Genomic DNA, 21,302 nt, shown 5'->3' with positions numbered 1-21,302 from the left:
ACTAAAAATGTGACTTAGCGTCTGGTCTATGTTCTAATGTTGTTTCCTCATCACAAACACACCTGGAGTTGTGTTTTGTTTCATTCACACATGTTTAACACACAAACCCTGAATATTTAGGCTGAGTTCTTTTTTCAGACATAAAACACTCTGTTCCACCTTGTGATGTCATGTGGAAATACAGGAAGTGCTCCACTGTGCTTAACTCCATACACCCTCACTAGAATCATTTGGATAATTTCAGTCCTGGAATCGCCAGTCGCTACTGAACAAAAACTAAAAGGAAGCCATTAATTTGAAAGCTATACACTTAATGATGTCACAAGGTGGAACAGAGCATGTTGAGCTTTGGAGATGTAGACAGACTAATAATAAAGGTTAACTCAAACATGTGTGAATGAAACAAAACACAGCTCCAGGTATGTTTTTGAGGCAGTAACAACATTCTAACGTGACAGTTTTGCATAATATAGGACCTTTAATACTCGCTGAAATGGTCAAATCTGCCAATATCATGCCCTGCTATTGTGGTAAATACTCTACATTGTATTTTGACCGTTTACCATGCTCCTTACCACATTCTCTGCTTTTTGAGGCCCATTTTAACATATAATTTTGGAACTAAACCCACTTTTGACCTATGAACTATGAACTATTGGCCCCGTCTATTACACAGAAACAAAAGTCTATAGTAGTTAAAGGCAGCTGTTTGCATATGGTCCTCATCCTCCAAAATCATTTTCTTTAAAAAGGGAGAAATGAGATATTAACCGCTAACACATAACATACAGTATTTACTGTAGGTCACCATATTACCTTTTCTTGTTTGTTTGTTGTCTTGTTCATTTTGGTAGGAAGCTCCAAAAAATCAATTTTGCATAATGCCTAATTTTTAAAATGAATAAGTAATATCATTTAGTCTCAAATAGCTGGTTTAAAGAGGCTAAACCCAATTTTTCTTGTAATATTGTTTTACCTCATTACAAATATATTGTAAAAGCAGATCTTAGATTGATTTGTGCCATCTGCATCTAATCATAAAGCATTTTTATGTGTGACTACGAGTTATGAAAAGCACTTATATACTCATTGCAGTGAGGAATAACTTTGGACCACTGCAAACAGTTTAAAAAGAATTAGCTCTGTTTTTTGTTTTTAAGATAGTATAAAGTAAGTACAGCGCCTTTAACAATATGATGTAAGAAATAGAAAAATAAAATAAATACAACAATTTAAGGAGACTATTTGATTACCTTCGTCCAGAGATCTTGGTTGGCCTCTCTTGCTCCTCCGCCCTCTCCTCCTCTGGTCCCCCTCGCACTCCGCCTCCATGGGCTCGTTCTCCACCAGGATCGTGGGGATGGTCAGCTTGGGCCCCCCTTCGGCTCGGCGTCTCTTGGTGAGGGGGCTGATGGGCGCTGCGGCGGTGGAGGAGGGGGAGTGGGGGAAGAGGGTCTGGGGCCCGGGAGCCTGGTCCTTCGCGCCCACCGGAGACGTTCGCTTCCCCGTCGGGCTCAAAGATCGGTCTGCCTGGTCCAGTGTTGGGTCTTTGGTTGGTGGGGGTTGGGAGAGAGGTGAACTGTTGCTTCTGGGTAAAAAAAAAAAAAAAAAAACATTAAAAAAAACTGTTTAACTTTAGTATCAAGGAAACTTTTTTAATCAAAAATACAACATTGTAAGAATTCTCAAGTTGAGTTTGCTGTTTAACTGTGAGATTGCAGATTTGTACTGGCTGTAAATATAAATTATAGTTTTATGCCAATCAAGAAGTAATTTGTGAAGAGAAGTTTAAAAATATGTGGCAAATTACAGGAAGTAGAGAGCTCTATTTTAGAAAGTTGATGACATCACACTGGGGAGAATTCTGTTCAAAGTTTCGGCACAATTTACACACAAAACAATATTTTCAGACCCTTTAAACATGATTTCAAAAAAACAAATGTATATTCTTGTATATTTATTTGTCAAATAAAAACTTCTCTGTACAGTATTGTTGCTAGTAAGGGTGGGACGAGACACAATTTCCACAAGACGAGACGAGATATGAGATTGGGTCCAAGAGAACAAGAAGATTTTCACAATTCAGTTTCCAATTTTGGCCTTCCATTTTTGTAATTATTTGATTTAATATGCTTTGTTTCCGTTCTAGTACTGATTGTTTTGTCCAATCTAAATGTAAAAATGTGGGGGAAAAAAATCACCTGAGATAATTTTTCTCTTGTGGCAATTTTGTCTGGCGAGATCTTGTACCACCCGGAGCTGCCCCTAGGTAACATTTACAGAATTCCCTAGTGTGATGTCATGATTTCCAACCAGGAAGTAAAATTTTAAACCTAAAAATGCCCAAACTCTGAAAAAGAACTGTACATTTATTTGTTAATTCTGAATATAGTTTTTAGGTGTGTTTTAGTAAAATGATAATCTAACCTGTCATATTCATTTTAAAACTGAATGCAGTCTTTATGCAAACCTTGTGAGGGTCGCCCTTTTGGCTGTTAGTGACGGTTGCCCCGGTAACTGCTGAGCCGATGCGGTCTCCATGGCAACAGAGACGGTCCTGGAGCTCTGTTTTGATGAGCCATCCACAGGTTTCCCCAGTGATCCCACCTGCGTCACGTCTCCCGCTCTTCTCTTCACCGTCCTCTCCTCCAGGGCCTCCAGCTTCCGGATGACCTGGGGCGGGATGGGCTCCAGCTTGCCCAGGCTCGGTCTCTCTTTCTGAGCCAGCTGTTCGGTGGAGTAGGCCTTATTCAGGTTTGGTTTGCCCACCAGCTTCTTGATTCTCTGGAGCTCCTCTGTGAACTTGCTCTGGTAGTCCTGGACCTTGAGGGCGTAGGTGCTCTTGTCCTCCAGAGAAGAGGCGCGTTGCTTGAATGCGGCTCTCCTCTGAGCTGCCCCTTCTCTCTTCTCTGCGCTCTTATCGTCTGGTAGATCCACGCTGGCTCCTCGCTCCTCAAAGGCCCTCACCCTGTCTGAGATCTTAGAGCCAGTGCTTTTTGGCGTCATGGTCTTAGAAGATGGAGGAGCACTGTTTGTGTGTGAGTGTTGGGGGGCAGTTTCAGTCCTAAAAGAGTTGTGAAAAGTGTGTTCCTTTAGTTGAACGTGTCCTATCTCGTTATCACAGAACACAATGTACAAACCAAAAGTCACTATACAAATTATTTCAGCAAAACTAGAACAAGATGTTAACTTTACAAAATGCTTGTAAAAGTGTCCCCACGCCACAGTAAATACAAAACAACATGCGTAAAAGAGATCGTATGATCATTAGTTGTAATAACAACATGCTAAAATTAGCTTGGCTCAAACTCATGCGTGCCACAGCAGCTCTATAAACATATGGTGTAAATCCAAAGATGGCCGCCGCTGAAGAGAAGCATGCAGTGTCAAACGTGTGCTCACAGTTTCCAGGAGTGCTGAGTCATTATTAGCAGTGCTTCAGAACAGGATGGCTATCAGAAGTGAACAGTTAAAACAAAACACACGCACAACAGTCACAGAGCCAAAGGAAAGTGTGGGAGAAACAAAAGCACAATGAGACTGATGCTTTTTGCATTGGGTCTAGCACAGAGACAGTGTACAGTAGATAGGTGGAGTCCCGGTGGTGCCACAGCGGCGTGTGCTATAAGGGCATGGAGAAGGTCCTGCCTCTGTACAGGCTGAACATGCTGCCGTAGTAGTCACTCCCCACAGACACACTTTCCTCTGAGCCCTGCACAGCCTGTCGCGCCAGGTTAGCGTGGGATGCTCGGATCAGTGGCTCCACACCCAGGTGCCGCACGGGGGCGCCCTCAGCGGGGCCTTGCCTGGAGGGGTTGGAGGGGTCCAGAGGGGCCCCAGGGGGTCTGGAGCCCAGTGCCCGCAGCTCTCTCTCCACCACAGGATCATAGGTGCCGGGCAGAGTGGCCCTGCGGTCTGAGGCGTCGGGGTTATAGTCCATCATCCGGCCGCCTTCACCTGCACACACAAACACACACAGAGCATGAGAAGACAGACATGGACACTAGTGTCATGATACTAAAACTTCAAACTCAATTTCTATACTGAGCAATAGACTCTAAACTCAATACCAAGATTAAATACTGATTTTGGTACTAAAATACTTGTAGGATGATGGCATGGGATAATATGAAATTGTAACTTGTACCTAAGTATTTTGTTTTGTGTATATGTATGCCCCTTCTATAAGCTTCTGGGGAGTTTCCTTTTACAAGACTTCCATAAATAAATAAGACATCGCAGTGATAATGTTTATTTATTTTACTTAATAGGGACAAGTAAAAACATTAACATTAACATTAACATTAGAGCATTAGATGTGTCACATACTACAACATTTATAGCCAAGTCTAATTTGCAATATCCCTCCCTAGAAGGGCTTTTAATAAAAACACTTAAGACAATACAATTTTCAGCGATAAATCATAGTACTTTCTTTTCTATTCCCATGTGGTCCTATATGTGTGTAACCCTCAGTGGTCCAGGTAGGTTCCATAGTGGTCCATGGGTGTATACTAGTTTATGTGCTCTTATACTTGTTCTGATACAGCTCAAGATCATTCTAAAGCTATTCAGGAAAGATTCATTTCTGTCCTGAATGTGATTTTTCTTTAGTATTGATACCTGCTCAAATGAGTATCTAGTATCTGATTTTGACAGCCCCTCATGGAGACTAAACTATTCTACTTGTCTACCGTGAAACTCTTTCTTTGTCACTTTTCGTATGAGGCAAACAGTTCACAGAGACAGACAATTTAAACAGTAAAACTACAATCACGTCTCCCTTTTGGCCATACATCTTTTTATAGCTCAACACTGCTATTTCAGGCATTTGTGCTTTATAGTTTGACATTTCCAAGATAACATGTGACAGCAAAAGCCTTCCTCTTCACTTTACTCTGCAGTGAAGGATGAGGCCAAGTCTAAAACGAAAACGTCACCGGGAAGGCCATGTTAAGCTATAAATGCTATAAAAATATGAACTTTAACAGCTCGTAACCCCATTCACAACGTCTCCGCTGCTTCTAATATAATAAATAGCATTTTAATGAGCCTCATAAATCGCGTGTAATGTAAAACGCAGGCTCTGAGCGGGCAGACGCAGACTAGATGCAGATGTAGCGGGCGTATAAAGCAGATATCGATTTCTTTAAACAGGAAATGAGTCCGAAAGGGGAGCGGGGTCCACTTAAAGAGATGCACGCGCCGCAAATCAGGTAAGGATCGACGCGTGAGTGATGAGCGCGCCCGGGAGGAGTGCACCGGCAGCGGAAACGGGGGCCGGTCAGCAACTTACGAGAAGCACGCACACGCATCGCCAGCTAGGATACCAGAGATCAGTTCTGAGTCAGCGGTGCGCACGCTAGCAAAGCACTCTGGGATTCAAAGAAGTATATGTTTTATATATGAGGAGCTATTGTGATATGTGGTACAGTTATACGCCAGCTGTGCAATATGCAACATTCCCTGGGGCTGTGGTGCTAACTGTAGGCACTGCTCTGTCTGAAGTTCATACAGACTTTAATCTAAGCTTTAGTCTGACAATAAGACTTAGTTGGAAATACAAAAGTTGATCTGATTAGTGCACTTAAACAAGTCTACCACACATAAAAAATTACCGTCACATGCAAGTTAGTATTAGTCAACAGTTTTTCATTTAGTCACCTATGTTTTTGTTGAAAATCAAACTCCTAAACAAGAACATGAATGCTCGGACTGATCACAGGCTCCTGAAAATGTGTTTTTTAAATTAATTTTGTATGTAGTTTTGTGAGTGTTTGCTAATGTGTGCATTGTGTCACCATGGTAACTGCTGAACATTCCATCATGCAGATACATGTAGAACACCCCCAGCATGATGTTACTGCAAAGTATCAACAGTTAAATACTTTTCTTGCTCGTCTCCATGGAGATGTTCTCGCTTTGCCTAAAATGCTTCATAATGGCATTAAACTTATCTCCATGGAGACAGTAATACCAGCAAGCCAAGCTAACACAGTAAGAATGCATGTTTTTTCAAGGTGTTTTATAGCAATAAAAGAATGTATATTTGAATAAATGTAGGATAGCCAAGTTTAATGCCATACCAGGCAACGCAATAACATCTCCATGGAGACAAGCAGGCGGTGGGCCCTCAACCAGAAAAGTTATAGTGCACCTTTTAAAAATGATAATGATAAAGGGTGGAGTGAGTAGCAGTGGTGCAGTAAGTTAAGCCTATGAATTAGAGGCTATGCAGTTCAATTCCCACTTGAGCAGATACCCACACCAATCCCAGCAATATATAGATGGTTACAACAGGAAAAGAATAAAAAGTGGCAAAAGAATAAAACACTTTGTTAAAGATGCATGTGTAACTTTTCCAGTTTAGGGTCCATCAAATGCTTGATCTCCATGATGATGTCGTAGCTTTGACTGGAATGTTTCACGGTATGACATTAAACCTTTGTATCTACACGGAGACCAAACCAGACCAGAAAAGCTACAGGTCAGATCTGTGGAGAGGCGACCCTGCTCACAGTCAGAATGCCTGTTTTTTTAGGTATTTTCGAGCTATAAAACCACTTGTAATTAAATACATGTAAAGTGGAGTTGTTTAATGTCACACTGTGGAACATTCCAGGCAGGGCAATGACATACCCACAGAAACAAGCAGATAACGGACCCCCAACCAAAAAGTTACACAATGCACCTTTAAGATTGCTACTACCAACTACCCTGACAAAGTAATTCCATTTTGAACAAATTGTCTCCAAAGTCTGTCTATGTGAATAGATGAAGTACTGATGGAGAATATTACACACTTTTGGCAGTAGCCAAGCTTGCAGTGATGCAGCGTGATATAGCACTAGCATCTCGAGCTCAGTGTCAGAACATGCTCGTGTGCCGAAGTTGTTGACACGATGAAGAGTTTATGATCCTCTGCTAGATCCTCTGCTAGTTCCTCTGCTATAAGTCCTCTGATACTTTACTAAGTAGTACATAGCCTGTATACACTAAGCAAACAGCAAGATAACAAGCACATTTTAGTGTTAGCATGCTACTTGTGGTTAGCTTTGCAAAGGTGTCTGAGAGATGTGAAAAAAGCTTATGAACTCATCGCTGTGAGTAATTACATTGTAAAAGTAACTGCAAAAGTTTTTCACATTTTTAAGGGCCCATTCACATATGTTTAACACAAACTGTATATTTAGGCTGAGTTCTTCTGTCAAACACAAAACACTCCCACCTTGTGATGTCATGTGGTAATACAGGAAATGCTTCACTATATTTTTAAACTCCATACACCTTCATTAGAATCATTTAGATCATTTCAGCCCTGGAATTGCTGATCTCTACTAAACTAAAGGTAAAAGGAGCTCTTCATTTGAAAACTACCACTTGACATCACAAGGTAGAACAGAGCATTACGAGCTTTGCAGATGCAGACAGACTAATAATGCAGGATTACTCAAGCATGTATGAATGAAACAAAACACAAGTCTAGGTCTGTTTTTGAGGCGGTAACTATATTATAACATGACTTAAAGCTCACAAGAGTCAATTTTGCGTAATGACTTTTTAGACAGTACCATCCATAATCCATCCATAAACTCCATAAACGTTACAGCTGTCTGATAGTGTGCCCGCTTTCCTAGGACTGTAGTATTAGTGATCTATAATAACAGCAAAAGAAGATTTTTCATGGCTTTTTACAGACTTACTAGTATTACAGATAGAGAGTGAGAACTGAAATCTTAAAATACAGATGATTTGGCCAATTATTCCAAGTTTTCCTTTGTTTATATTTGTTTACATTAGTGACTGGAATCAATATGGCGGCAGATGGCAATAATGGATACCAGTAGTGATAGCAACTGTGATAGCAACTGTGATAGCAACTGCCATAGTATTAGACCAATAGTTCATAGTTTTGCAGTAGTTTTGAAGATGCTATATTCGCCAAAAACAACGTATTAACATGTTTTATAAGTTTTACCTTCACTCTGAGTCTTTGCCTCCCTTTGCTCTCTGTGCTAAGTCACTCTCCGTTCAGAGCGCTATTACAACACAATCAATGAATGAATCCCGCTAATGAAACTACCGCACATCGCATCAGGCTAATAAAGTTCAAAGAGATGTTCAGGGGAATCTAGTAATTCAGCACTAGCTCTAATTGCTAATAAAACTGCTAACATATGTAACTGTGCTTTTGCGACATGCTGAGAATTAAAAGAGCTGAAAATACAGATGATTTGGACAGTTACTGCAAGTTTTCTTTGTAGTTTACATTTACATATGGCAGCGCGTGGCAAAACCGGATACAGGTAGTGATAGCGATTGTAACATCAGTCACCATAGCGTTAGAACACGGCCCGGAGTGTAGTGGAGCTCAGATGGGTTCGGTGGAGCGGTGGCAGACGCTACATGCTGTTAGCTGTCACTGCGTCGTGTTTGGAGTGTGAAATATCCAGAGCGCCTCCAGGGAATCGTGTCCCATTTAGAACAAAGGCCTGATCCTGGACTCAAGGAGAGAATCTGTCAAGGTCACGATTGTCACTACTGCATCACATCATGGCACAGATATTCAGTTTAGCTGGTGGCACAGGGGGGAGTTTGGTTGCCATGTTACCTAAAGGTTGGGGGGTTCAAATGCCGCCGATTCATACTGTTGGGATTTAAAGGTGCGTTGTGTAACCTTTCTGGTGAAGGGTCCGTCAAATGCTTTTCTCCATGGAGATGTTAGTGCTTTGTCAGGAATGTTTCACAGTATAGTCTATGGTCTGTCTTCACTGAGAGTTACAGGTCAGATCTGTGGAGAAGCGACCCCACATGTCAGAATGTTTGTTTTTCTAGATATTTAGATATTTTTGAGCTATAAAACCATCTGTAATTGAATAAATGTAAGAGAGAGTTTCATGCCATATTGTGGAACATTCCTGGCAGAGCGATGACATCTCCATAGAAACAAGCAGATGACAGACACCTAACCAAAAAGCTACATAGTGCACCTTCAATTTAATGTAATTTAATGTAATATACTATATGTTTTGTATCGTACTGTATTTATTCATCTTTTAAATTCAGACCAGTTGTTTCCAAACTCTGTAGCTCCTCTATTTATCTGCAGATTGTAACGGGCTCCCCAGTAACTGAATTCAAAACAATATGTCATGTTTTCCTCTTAAATGTACATAATAGCTATAGGCTTAATACTGATGTAAAGTTGTAAATGAAGCAAATAAATTATGTAAAGTTGATTTCAACAAAATTTTCTATTATGCTTGTTGTGTGGACAAATTTTGGGGGCCACCCTGCAGTGCCTCTGAAACCCCCAGAGGGCTCCGAACCCCACTTTAGGAATCACTGCATTAGACAATCCAAGTTGTTGTACAATTTGTTCCAATATCTTTCATTCATCATCCGCACTCATAGCCATCAATTAAAGTTGTTTTGAGTAGCTTTTCAGGTAGAGGGTCCGTCACCTGCTTGTTTCTATGGAGAGGTCATTGCTCAGCCTGGAATGTTCCACAGTATGGCATTAAACAGTTCTACTTTAAATGTATTCAATTATAGCTGTTTTACAGCTCAAAAATAACTAGAAAAACAGACATTCTGACTGTGAGCGGGGTCGCCTCTCCACAGATCTGACCTGTAACTTGATCTGGTTTGGGCTCTGTGAAGATGGAAAGGTTTAATACCATACTGTGGAATGTTTCAGACAAAGCAATAAGATCTCCACGGACAAAAGCATTTGACATACCTTCCACCAGAAAAGTTACACTTCACACCTTTAGGGCAAGCTGGTTAAAAAAAAAAAAAATGAAAAAAAAAAAAAAATAAAAATCTCAAATTCCAAGTCTATCTTTATTACACTTGGACATGGACTGCAATAAGTTATTTCTATTATTCTGTGCATATAAGACTGCATATAAGAGTGCTTCGTGAATTTGTGAGAATGTATCTGTACCCTGTAAACCTCCACCACCCCCCTTCTTCCCATCCCCATTACCCAGGCGGTGGCGGCGCGTCTCTATATAGATCAGAGCTATTGACACCTTTACTCTGAGCGGTGCGGGCTCCGGTGCGTTTCGGTGTCAGTGGGTTGACAAATTCCTCTCTGGAGGTGAGAGCAAAATAGAAATGTAGAGGGCGTGATGAAAACGGGGAGTTAATTTTGTTTATAAGGCTGCGGGCACAAACTAGAACGCAGCAAAGATACAGGGACATGGGAATCTGTGGCAACAGTATTAGAAATGTTTTAAGGGCTTCCGATTTATATCCAGTCAACAGTGTATATGGAAAGGTAACTCCGACAACTAACATTTCAAATTGCGATACTAAGAATAGACTTAAATGTACACTATGTAACTTTTGTACACCTGGTTGTGTCCATTGAGATATGCTACGGAGACTGCTTTCCCTGGAATGTACCACAGTATGGCATTAAACTTGCTTATTACTTATTTATAGGTGTTTTTACAATAAACAATACCTGGAAAAATATGCATTCTACAGTAATGCTCCCACCTCTCCATAGATCAGACTTGTAAATTGACTTGGAGCTTGTCCCCATGGAAACATACAAGTTTATGTCATACTGTGAAAATTTCCAGGCACAGCAGCAACATACTTGATACTACAATGATAAAACACTCTTTCTTTAGACAATAGAATACGATTTTCAACATTAAATCATAGTACTTTCTTTTCCATTACCATATGGCCTTATATGACTTTTTTTTTAGTATCGATACTTGCTCAAGTGAGTATCTAGTCTCAATACTTGTTTTAGTATCAATTAGAATCTGATTTTCGATACTTTTGACAACCCTAAGACACTCTTGATCCAATTTTTGTTTTGTGTTTCCACTCTACATGTAGGTCAAAATCAAATAGATGTAAATGAGGCACTAAGACACGTTTAGAGAAGCCTAGTCATTTAGCATTAGCCCTAACACTTCCTAGCTCTAATAAATATTAATAAAAAATTGCTAACATACTGTATATAACCACACGTAAATAATATAGGTAAGCTACATTTGATTTTCAGACATGTATCAAAGGTGTAAATCACCATCAGTTTTCTCTCCTGTACAAATAAACACACTGAAACTACAGTAGTTTTTACTTTCATTTTTACTTTCACTTTAACGGCCCAAATAATGGATCAAAACAATGACTCAACAGAAGCTAGTCTGCAGCGGAGAGACTGAAGTTTGTCATCACTGCTGATCTAAAATGAGAAAGTACACGTCCAAACACATGTCTAATATTTGCCAGGCCATTCTTTGCAGTTGAATGCTTCTCTCTGATTGGACTGCACTGTTTGGAACATTCAAATCCTGACAGTCTTTCTCAATCAAAGTTTCTTGTTTACATGCATTTTTTTGACCTTTTTTTGTTGAAGCGTCCATATTACGCTATTTTCTGAGCTATGTTATAATGTTTCATCCTCACAAACATGCCTGGAGTTGTGTTTTGTTTCATTCACACATGTTTAACACAAACTGTGCATATATTTAGGCTGTGGTCCACTTTGTGATGTCATACAGTAATACAGAAAGTGCTCCACTGTGTTTTTTAAACTCCGTACACCTTCACTAGAATCATTTGGATCATTTCAGTCCTAGAATTGTCAATCTCTACAGAACTAAAGGTAAAAGGTATAAGGACATAAAAACTACCACTCCATGACATCACAAGGTGGAACAGAGCATTTTGAGCTTTGGAGATGTAAAGAGACTAATAATAAAAGTTTACTCAAACATGTGTGAATGAAACAAAATAACTCCAGGTATGTTTTTGAGGAGGTAAAAACATTATAACATGGCTAAGATCTCACAGGAGTACATTTTGTGTAATATAGGATCTTTAATTCATTGATTTTTTTTTACACAGTTCTCTATATGACCCCCACTGGCCCCAGACCCCTGTATTTCAAGAGCCCATGTGTAGCAGGTACCTGTGTGTCCCTTGCGCATCCCCTTGTCCTGCTGCCTGCCCTCTTTAGTCTCCAGCTGGGGCTCTGTCGTCTCATCTTCCGTAGTCTCAGAGTCTGCAACGCACACAAATCACATATAAGAAACAAGGAAAGAAGAACGATCGGAGGAGGAGGAGGAGGAGGAGGAGGAGGAGGAGATGTGTTTAGAGCCTACCCCCCGGCCCTCTCTGCATCTGCCCCTTAACCCCCTGGTGCGAAGTAAATGGGGTGAGACTGGAGTGTTCCGTGGTGCAGAGATACAGAAAAAAGCTGATTTTAGCTTTTGTTCTGCACACAGTGAAATGAGAAGCTAAGAGTCTGGAATGTCATTTGTAACATTTTCATTTTATGCATTTGAATTTGTCCCTGTACAGTTATATTGTATATGCAGCTCTTAGGGTTAAAATAAAACTGCTGTGTGCTGTCTGCATCTAAGCATTTGTACTGTACACAAATCAGGAAGTAATGCTGGTGAGCTGTTAGCATGCTAGTTGTTGTTAGCATGTATTATAGTGATAACAAAACGAGTCGTGGAAGGTATTAAAGTACAAGTATTAACGTACTGCACTTAAGTTGAAATTTTTGGTATCTCTACATCTCTCTTCTTACTCTGACTTAACTACATTTGAAGGCAGGTGTCTGTACTACCTGTTCTACTTCATTAAATTTTTGAACTGGACTGAAAAATAAAAAGTACTTTTCAGATTTCAAGCTTTGGGTTTGAGTAGACAAAAATTAATAGAGAAAAATTCATAAGAAAAATGAAGAAATTAATACATACGCTGCTACAAATGTATGTATCATTGTTAATCAATATCACTACATTTTAACAAATTAACATCTTATGTGGGAAATACTTTTACTTTTTACTCTTAAAGTACATTTTAAATAGATACTTAAATAAAATTCATGTGACACTCTTATTTACTTGAGTAACTTTTTACCTTTGTTTCTGTGCTTTTATATAAGTAACAAAATTGAGTATTTCATCCACCCCTGAACAAAACTCATTGTGGTGAAAAATGTGAATGTGTTTGGAGGAATAACTTTGGACCGCTGCAAGCTGCTTAACATTTGTTCTTATTTTTCATGTTTTTTAAGACAGTAAAAATCAGGTACAGAGCATTCAGGTAGGAAATAAAATCCAAAATATTTCATAAACATAAACTACTATAAACGGCAGCAGACAGGGGAGGACAAAGGGTTCTGTCATCCCGGGCCCCAGAGTTTCACGGGCCCAGAACTGGACCCTCTTCATATTAATTTTTATTAGAGGGGGTCCCATTTGATGCTTCTTGCCCTGGGCCCCCAAATTTCTGTCAACACGCCTGCTACTATATATATATGTGACCCAAAAATTTGTTCTAAATGTTCAAAATCAGTGATTGATAACAAAGTTAATTTATTTGCTACTGCAATCTTTTTTTATGTTAATATTTTGTGTGTTGGTCATCCAATCAGAAAACATGTGTTAAAACCAAGGAGTTGCTTGACAAATTGGCAAATTATCGTATTAGTGCCCTCTGCTGTTAGTATGGCTGACAGCCGGTAGACCGGATGGCCGTTCTGGACTTTTCCAGAATGCACAGATTGCCAGTCCTCTCCTGGATCAGTTTAAGGTCATGCTGGGGAACATTCCAGGCAAAGCAAAGACATATCCAAAGAAATAAACAGGATTTTTTTTTTTCTTTTAGAATTGCTGAAGACTGTATTCTGGCAAAAAAAATTGATATTCATAAAGAAGGCTACTCTTATTGGCTGGTTGCATAACAGTTTCAGAGACAGCTCCTGGGACCTCCTATGTAGTTAGAGGAACCCCCAACCCCAATATTTCCATGTATCGACAAGTTGTATTTGAACATACAACGCACAAGGGATGGAATGTAGGCACATACAAACAAAAAAAAAAAATTTAGTGCAAAGACAAGCATAAACGAAGCACAGACATACAATTCACTGTGGTATAGAGTTTATGGATATAGCATTCACAAAAACAACAACATGAAACAAAAAATATGAAAAAATAAATATATAAATTGACCACAAGGGGGCGTGGGCGACGTAGGTGGAGGCGGATGACGTGGCTTTTACCGTAGCTTTGTTTTCGGCAGGAGCGGAAAACTTCGCTTCCATAGTGGCAGCAAGAGAGGGCAGACGGGAGAGCAGCGTTACTATGGAAACCAGCATCTCGCTCACCCACACGGCCAATCCTCTTCGTACCCATTAGAAGTCTAAAAAACCTGCAGCCCAGAGGGGAGGCCGGCTGCCGGATAACACCACAGAAACACATAAGCTAGTTCAAAAAATGCACTAGATTACAATAGAGATGGGCGATATTGACAAAAACAAATATATATACAAATTTTGGGGTATTCTTTATAAATAATTAAATAAAACAAATAAAAAAATTGACCCAAAATATGTTAAAATGTATCTCCGAATGAGGTTGAAGTGTAAAATTAAAGGTGCAGTATGTAACTCTCTGGAGGTAACAAAATTCACCTGCATGATTCCATGGAAACAGAAAGTTAAAACCATACTTTGAGACATTCTTCATGGAGGTAGACATGTTTAATGCCATACTATGGAACTTTATAGTCAAAAGGACAATATTTCCATGGAAACAAGCAGAAGTAGGCCAAATATGAGCCAGGTTTGTGTAGATGCAAGCCCGCTCATAGTAAGGACACATGTTTTCATATTTTTCAAAGCATTAAAAACATTCAAAATAATAAAAAAGAAAATTATGCTTTTATTTTTAGTACATTTGTTGTCTAAAAAGATACAAACTGTGGCTTTAAGAACAAAAGAACAAACGTTTTTTGTGTGTGTTTTCTTATCATGGATGATAACAAGTTAATCATTTAATTTTGCATATCTTCAAAATAATACATTTAATATAAGCTTGTAGACAATATCACCCAAATCTATTCCAGAACACAATTACAGTTCCCATTAAAGCTATACTACGTAACACTTCTGGTGAAGGATCCGCTTACCATACATACCTGCTTGCCTCCACTAAGAAGTTGTTGCTTTGCCTGGAATGTTCCATAGTAAGACAATAAACTTCATTTAACCTTGAAAAACCTACATTATTTCTACAGCAAGCTTGCTTCTTCATAAATCTGACTTGTAACTTAGCCTAGAAACGTCACTGTTTAATGTGGTTAATGTCATACTGTGGAACATTCCAGTCTCCATGGAGAAGGACCCTCCACCAGAAAAGCTACATACATTAGGTCTACCCATTTGTGTCTAAATCAAGGTTCATTTAAAGTGGGACTCAACACCAAAACTCCACCCACAACCATGTTTGAAAAAGAGCTAAGAAACTGAGCAGTAAACGGAGAACTAAAGGAGAGAGTGAAGGAAGAGGAGGGGCAGGGTCTGGAGGACTAAAGGGGAGAGTGAGAGAGAAAGAAGATGTGGTCTGGAGGACTAAAGGGGAGAGTGAGGGAGGAAAAGGATGTGGTCTAGAAGACTAAAGAGGAGAGGGAGGGACAAGAAGAGGCGGTGTCTAGAGGACTAAAAAGAAGAGTGAAGGGACCTACTGTAAAGGGGAGAGTGAGGAGGTCTAAAAGGGAGAGTAAGGAGGACTAAAGGGGAGAGTGTGAAGGACTAAAGGGAAGACTGGTGGGGGGGGGTCTTAGGGGAGTGTGAGTGGGACTAAAGGGATGAGTGAGGAGGACCAAAGGGGAGAGTGAGGAGGACTAAAGGGGAGAATGAAGAGGACTAAAGGGATGAGTGACGAGGGCTAAAGGGGAGAGTGAAGAGGACTAAAGAGAGAGTGAGAAGGACTAAAGGAATGAGTGAGAAGAACTAAAGGGCAGAGTGAAAAGAACTAAAGGGGAGAATGAGAAGGACTAAAGGGGAGAGTGAAGAGGACTAAAGGGGAGAATGAGAAGGGAGAGAGTGAGGGGGGAGGAGAGGTGGGACCTGGAGGGGCTACAGCTCCCTAAAGGGGAAAGTGGGGTACACCTGGCTGTAATCAGGGCAGTCTTGTGTGATGTCACATAGTACTTGAAATTGCAATAACCACAGGAGGCAGCACAAACTTTGCACTAGAATCACCTAAAAAGATTAAGAACAGTAGACAATATTAAAACATCATAGACTTTAGTAGTGAAAAAGTTGAGTGTTTAGTTCCACTTTAAACAGCAATGTAATTATAAGAAGATATATGAAGTTACTGCACAAAAATGGCCATGATGATGAATTTGAAGTAGCCCACGAGGAGTTTTTCTTTGGCAAAGATTGTTACAAATATTGGCACCATAACTTCACTACTGCATATTACTCATTGGAGAGGTAATGCAGTGACAGGGAGATTGGAAAAGTAATTCTCGAGGGTGGATTTACAAGAAAAAATACAAACGATAAAATGGGTTGAATACATTACACAAGCAGTAGAGTGGTATAGGAGAGATATTAAAGGGATAAATCAAAAAGAAACCATAAAAGCAAGAATAAGCAAACGGAGAGAAGGAGGAGTGGGGACGAATGGAGGTAAAGGTTATACTGACAACACACCATGGGTCAGTCTGCCAAATGTCCGAGTGGAGTGCCCAGTTCTCTGCAACAAAACAATACATTATTTAAATTATTGAATACAATGAATTATAATTTAAAAAAAAAATCAATATAAGCATTATTTTACCTAAAATCAGTATTGTTCTTGGATGCTAAATGCGATATGCTCTCTTTAGGCTAGCTTGTTTTTATAGGTATATACAATATAGATAAAAATTTACCACTACTCTTACTGCTACTACAACTACAACTACTACTACTACTACTACTACTACTGCTGCTACTGCTACTGCTACTACTACTACTAATACTAGTCCTTACCTCTTTCTTCTCCTCCTATACTGCTACTAGTACTACTGGCACCACTACTACTACCACCATGACTCTTTACTACGACTACTATTACTGCTGCTACTATACTACTAATACTACTCCTACCTCCTACTCCTTTCTACTCCTACTTGTGTTTATTCTCTACTGCTACTACTAATATTACTACTACTCCTTACTCACTTCTCCTCCTCCTAAACTACTACTACTACTACTACTACTACCACCAACTGGTTTGCTGATAATTTGCTGATAATCGGCCATTTCCTTTCCACTTTTGAACCCCCCGGAGAATTTGATTAGGGAACTGTGCTCTTCACTTCTTATCAGAGTTTGCTCTTGTGTCCCTGCAGTGATAGTATTCATTAGCTGATGCGTTGTATTGACGTGTTGTAGACTGTCTCCTCCCAGTGTGTAGGCCAGACATGTGTCTCCCATAGGCCTTACCACACGACTACTACTTGTACTACTACTACTAATACTCCTCCTACTCCTTACTCCTCCTTATTCCCATATTCCTACTTCTACTATTACTACTGCTACTATGGCTACTACTACTGTCACTACTGCTATTATTCCTACTACTCCATACTACCACTAATACTACTGCCACTACTGCTACTACTACTACTACTGCTACTAATATTGCTGTGACTACTGCTGCTACTACTGTTACTACTGCTGTGACTACTGCTACTACTACTGCTGCTACTACTGCTGCTATTACTGCTACTACTACTGCTACCACTACTGCTACCACTGCTATTACTACCACTACCACTACTACTACTACCACTACTATTACTACTCCTTTCTACTCCTACCCTTATTCCTTACTCCATACTCCTTACTCCTTACTACCACCACTCCTTTCTACTACTACTACTACTACTACTACCAAGTGTATTGCTGATAATTGGACATTTCCTTTCTAAGTCTGACACCCCTAAAGAGTAGAATTTGATTAGGGAATCCTTGAGTCCCTGCAGTGATAGTATTCATTAGCTGACGTTGTATTGGCGTGCTGTAGACTGTCTCCTCCCAGTGTGTCAGTCAGCCCAGTGTCTCCCATGGACTCTCCCCAGGCTCCAGAGCTCGTGCGGGGGCCGTCTGATCCACTGCGGGCCCCTCATACTCTCTGGCACCAGCTCATGTCTGCCAGCATGGCGCTCTCCAGTAAGGATACAGGCAATGTGTAAGGAGAACTGTTTTGCGATATGGCGGTGGCGGTTTACAGGGCTGAATCAGGACTGAACCGTAGACTAAACTGGAACAAAAACAAGGGTAATCCAGAATCCTGAACTAGGTTTAAATCAAACTGGACTAAACAAGTACCTAAACCAAAACTAAACATGGATCTAAACCAGGACTAGAACAGGAACTCCATCTAGTCCCAAACCAGCACAAGTGTGAACCAGCTCTAAAACACCTCTAAGGTTTTGAAGCATGCACCAGACCTACAACTAAACCAGGACAAAATCAGACCTGAACCAGGATTAAATACAGTTTGAAGAAGCATCAAACCAGGACTAAAACAGGACAAGTGTGAACCAATTCTAAAACACTTCTAAGGTTTTCAACTACGTGCCAAACCTACAAATAACCAGAACTAAAACAGGACAAAATCAGACCTAAAGCAGGATTAAATACAGGTTAAAGTTTCATCAAACCAGGACTAAACCAGGACTAAACCAGGACCAAATCAGACCTAAACCAGGACTATGCACCTGGGCCTAAATCCAGGTTCCAACAGGTTCTGTACACCTATTTATATTTCAGGTTCAAAAGACCTTAACCTGGACTAAGCAGGTTAAAGATGCATCAAAACCAGGACTAACCCTGAACTACAGTATACATCAGAAGTAAACCAGGTTCGGACAGGTCCTGTATACATCAAATACAATCCAGGTTCAGATTCATTTAACTGGGACTAAATTTAAAGAAGAAGAAACAAACCACAACTAAACCAGAACTAAATCCAAGACTACAATAGGACTATACCATGCCAAAATCAGATTACACCAGGGCTAAACCAGGACTAAAACAAAGACAGAACCAGAACTATACACCAGGGTTAAACCAGGACAGAACCAGGACAGAACCAGGATTAAGGCAGACCTATACACTGGGGCTAAACCAGGACTAAACCAGGTCTAAACAACACCTTTAGATGAACACTAACCCAACCCCCACAGAGCTCCAGTCTCACACCTCCTGTATCTGTGCTGGCATTATCCGGATACATTTGTCGACGAAGCACAATAAAAAGGAGCGATTCCCCTGGAGGGTCTCGTATTGACTTTTGTGGACGACCCCCATAAACTAACCTGCTTCTGGAGGTACACCCCCCCCTCCCCACCTTCGCCGTGTACAGCGTAGCCCACTGACACACTTTCCATCTGGGGCGGCCTGGGAAACCTACCTCCCCTGATCTGGAAGGATGAATTATTATCAGAGCCAGTCATCTCACGCTCACAAACGCGTGCATTTTTGATGAGACGCTACAGTCATTATCAGTATTGTGAAGGTTTGCCGTTAGATTGTTCGAAATTTCTTAATTTTGGGGGGATTTTTTTTGTAAATTTGGTTACACTTTAATTAGCTTTAGTTAGCTTGATTAATTCTGAACATATGGCTTACTTTGAATGATTCAGGCTGATTCTTGTGAGCTTTAAACCATGTTCTAATGTTGTTCTCTCATGAAATACATACATGGAGTTGTGTTTTGTTTCATTCACACATGTTCGATTAATCTTTTATTATACATCTACATCTCCAAAGCTCAAAATGCTCTGTTCCACCTTGTGATGTCATGAAGTAGTTGTTTTCAAGTTAACAGCTCCTTTTACCTTTATTTCCAGGGCTCAACTGATCTAAATTATTCCAGCGAAGGTGTATGGAGTTTAAAAACACAGTGGAGCACTTCCTGTATTACCACATGACATCACAAGGTGGAACAGTGTGTTTTTGATATGAGAGAAGAACTCAAAACCTAATTATTCAGGGTTTGTGTAAATGAAACAAAACACAACTCCAGATATGTCTGTGATGTGGAAACAACATTATAACAAACAGATGTAATTATAAGAGGTACCCAAAAATTTCATGGTTTCAAATTCTACGTTTGTGTTTTTCTTCAAACATAGTTAAGACAAGAATCATGAAAACACAATTTAAGAATTATGTTTAGTTTTTTTTTTTTTTTTTTAAGAAATTTACGTGATCCAGATGGAATTTTTGAGATGAAAATTTCAGTTTTTGAGCAGAATTTCGACTAGCATTTCTATAGCAACCATTTTTCTAGATCTGTCTGTTGTTTTGACCTGACGTGTCCTCAGCTGTCTGCATAGCAAGTATTACATACATTTTTTTCAGCACATTTCTGCCTGTTATTAAGGGATTTTTTTCACTGAACAATAAATATTTTAGAATTCTGAATTTCATATTTTAATTTTAATAACAAAACTGCTAACATCTTCCAGGTAGAGGGTGTGGCATTCTAAAAAAGTCGAAATTTTGTACATCACGCTAAATTATAATACTAAAAATACAACTCACCTGAAATCTTTTCTTGGACCAAATTTTCTTCATATTTCACTTTCAAATTCCCAAAGCGCAAAAACCTGTAGCTTCGAAAAATATCCGTGAAATTTGTGAATAAAATAAAATTCAAAAATCGTCGGGTGTGGCGGTGGTCGGGAGATTTCGTGCGTGGGCGCACGGTGACAACAAAAACAACAAAATATGGAGGATGCAAATGCTAAGTAGCGGAGCAGCTAGGCGCCTTTGTCTGTGCTAGTGCTGAACTGAACGCGAGAGGAGAGGAGGGATGGAAAAGAGGAGAGGAGAGAGAGAAGAGGAGAGAGAAGAGAGGAGAGGAGGGAGGGGAAGGGGGCGCAAATCAAAAACGACAACGCGATGGAGATGTGAGCTCGGGGAGGGGGCGAGCAGCCAAACAAGGAGGCAGGGCGGAGGGGAACGAGGGAGGAGGGGGAAGAATAGAAGAAGAGGAGAAGGAGGAAGAGAAGGAGAGCGGGTGGGGGAGGAACGATGGGTGCTCACAAAATATGAGCCATAGCGAAAATAAATAACACATCCTACACTAGTCTTGCTTTTAACGTTTGGGAGAGAGTCACGCAGCAGATTTAACCAAATATTTGCCCAGATGAAAAATTCTGTAGAATTTCTTGAATAATTTATTATAGCTGATTCAATTTATTTATTTTTTTTATTCATACAATCTCATGGCTTGTGTTATGGGGTATTTTTCAAATCTCTTTTCAGTGTGCCTAATGTTAAACCAATGGAGAGAACTGCTAACACATAATATATTTAAATCACCATGTTGCCTTTTATTGTCTTGAAATTGTTATATTCCCCAAAAACAACGTGTTAACATGTTTAACAGGTTTCTCTTGGCTCTCTACACTGAGTCACTCCCCCTTCAGAGCACTATCACGACACACAGCGTGCATCC

General features: G+C 40.0%; 1 protein-coding gene across 1 annotated transcript in view; it reads right to left on the bottom strand.

Moving 5' to 3' along the window:
* Positions 1-21,302, bottom strand: part of spega (striated muscle enriched protein kinase a) — a 101,521-nt gene that overhangs the window by 56,775 nt on the left and 23,444 nt on the right. Inside the window, exons 3-6 of the mRNA XM_055166751.1 lie at positions 11,945-12,037; positions 3,767-3,957; positions 2,471-3,090; positions 1,254-1,588 (exon numbers count right to left, since the gene is read on the bottom strand). Coding sequence (XP_055022726.1) covers positions 1,254-1,588; positions 2,471-3,090; positions 3,767-3,957; positions 11,945-12,037 — 1,239 coding nt within the window. The remainder of the gene's footprint in view (positions 1-1,253; positions 1,589-2,470; positions 3,091-3,766; positions 3,958-11,944; positions 12,038-21,302) is intronic.

Source organism: Boleophthalmus pectinirostris, unplaced genomic scaffold (assembly GCF_026225935.1).
Source record: "Boleophthalmus pectinirostris isolate CB_2022bp ecotype Guang Dong unplaced genomic scaffold, ASM2622593v1 HiC_scaffold_11, whole genome shotgun sequence".
NCBI lineage: Eukaryota > Metazoa > Chordata > Actinopteri > Gobiiformes > Gobiidae > Boleophthalmus > Boleophthalmus pectinirostris.
Note: the sequence above shows the minus strand (reverse complement) of the source record. Positions and strands in the feature narration are given on the sequence as shown.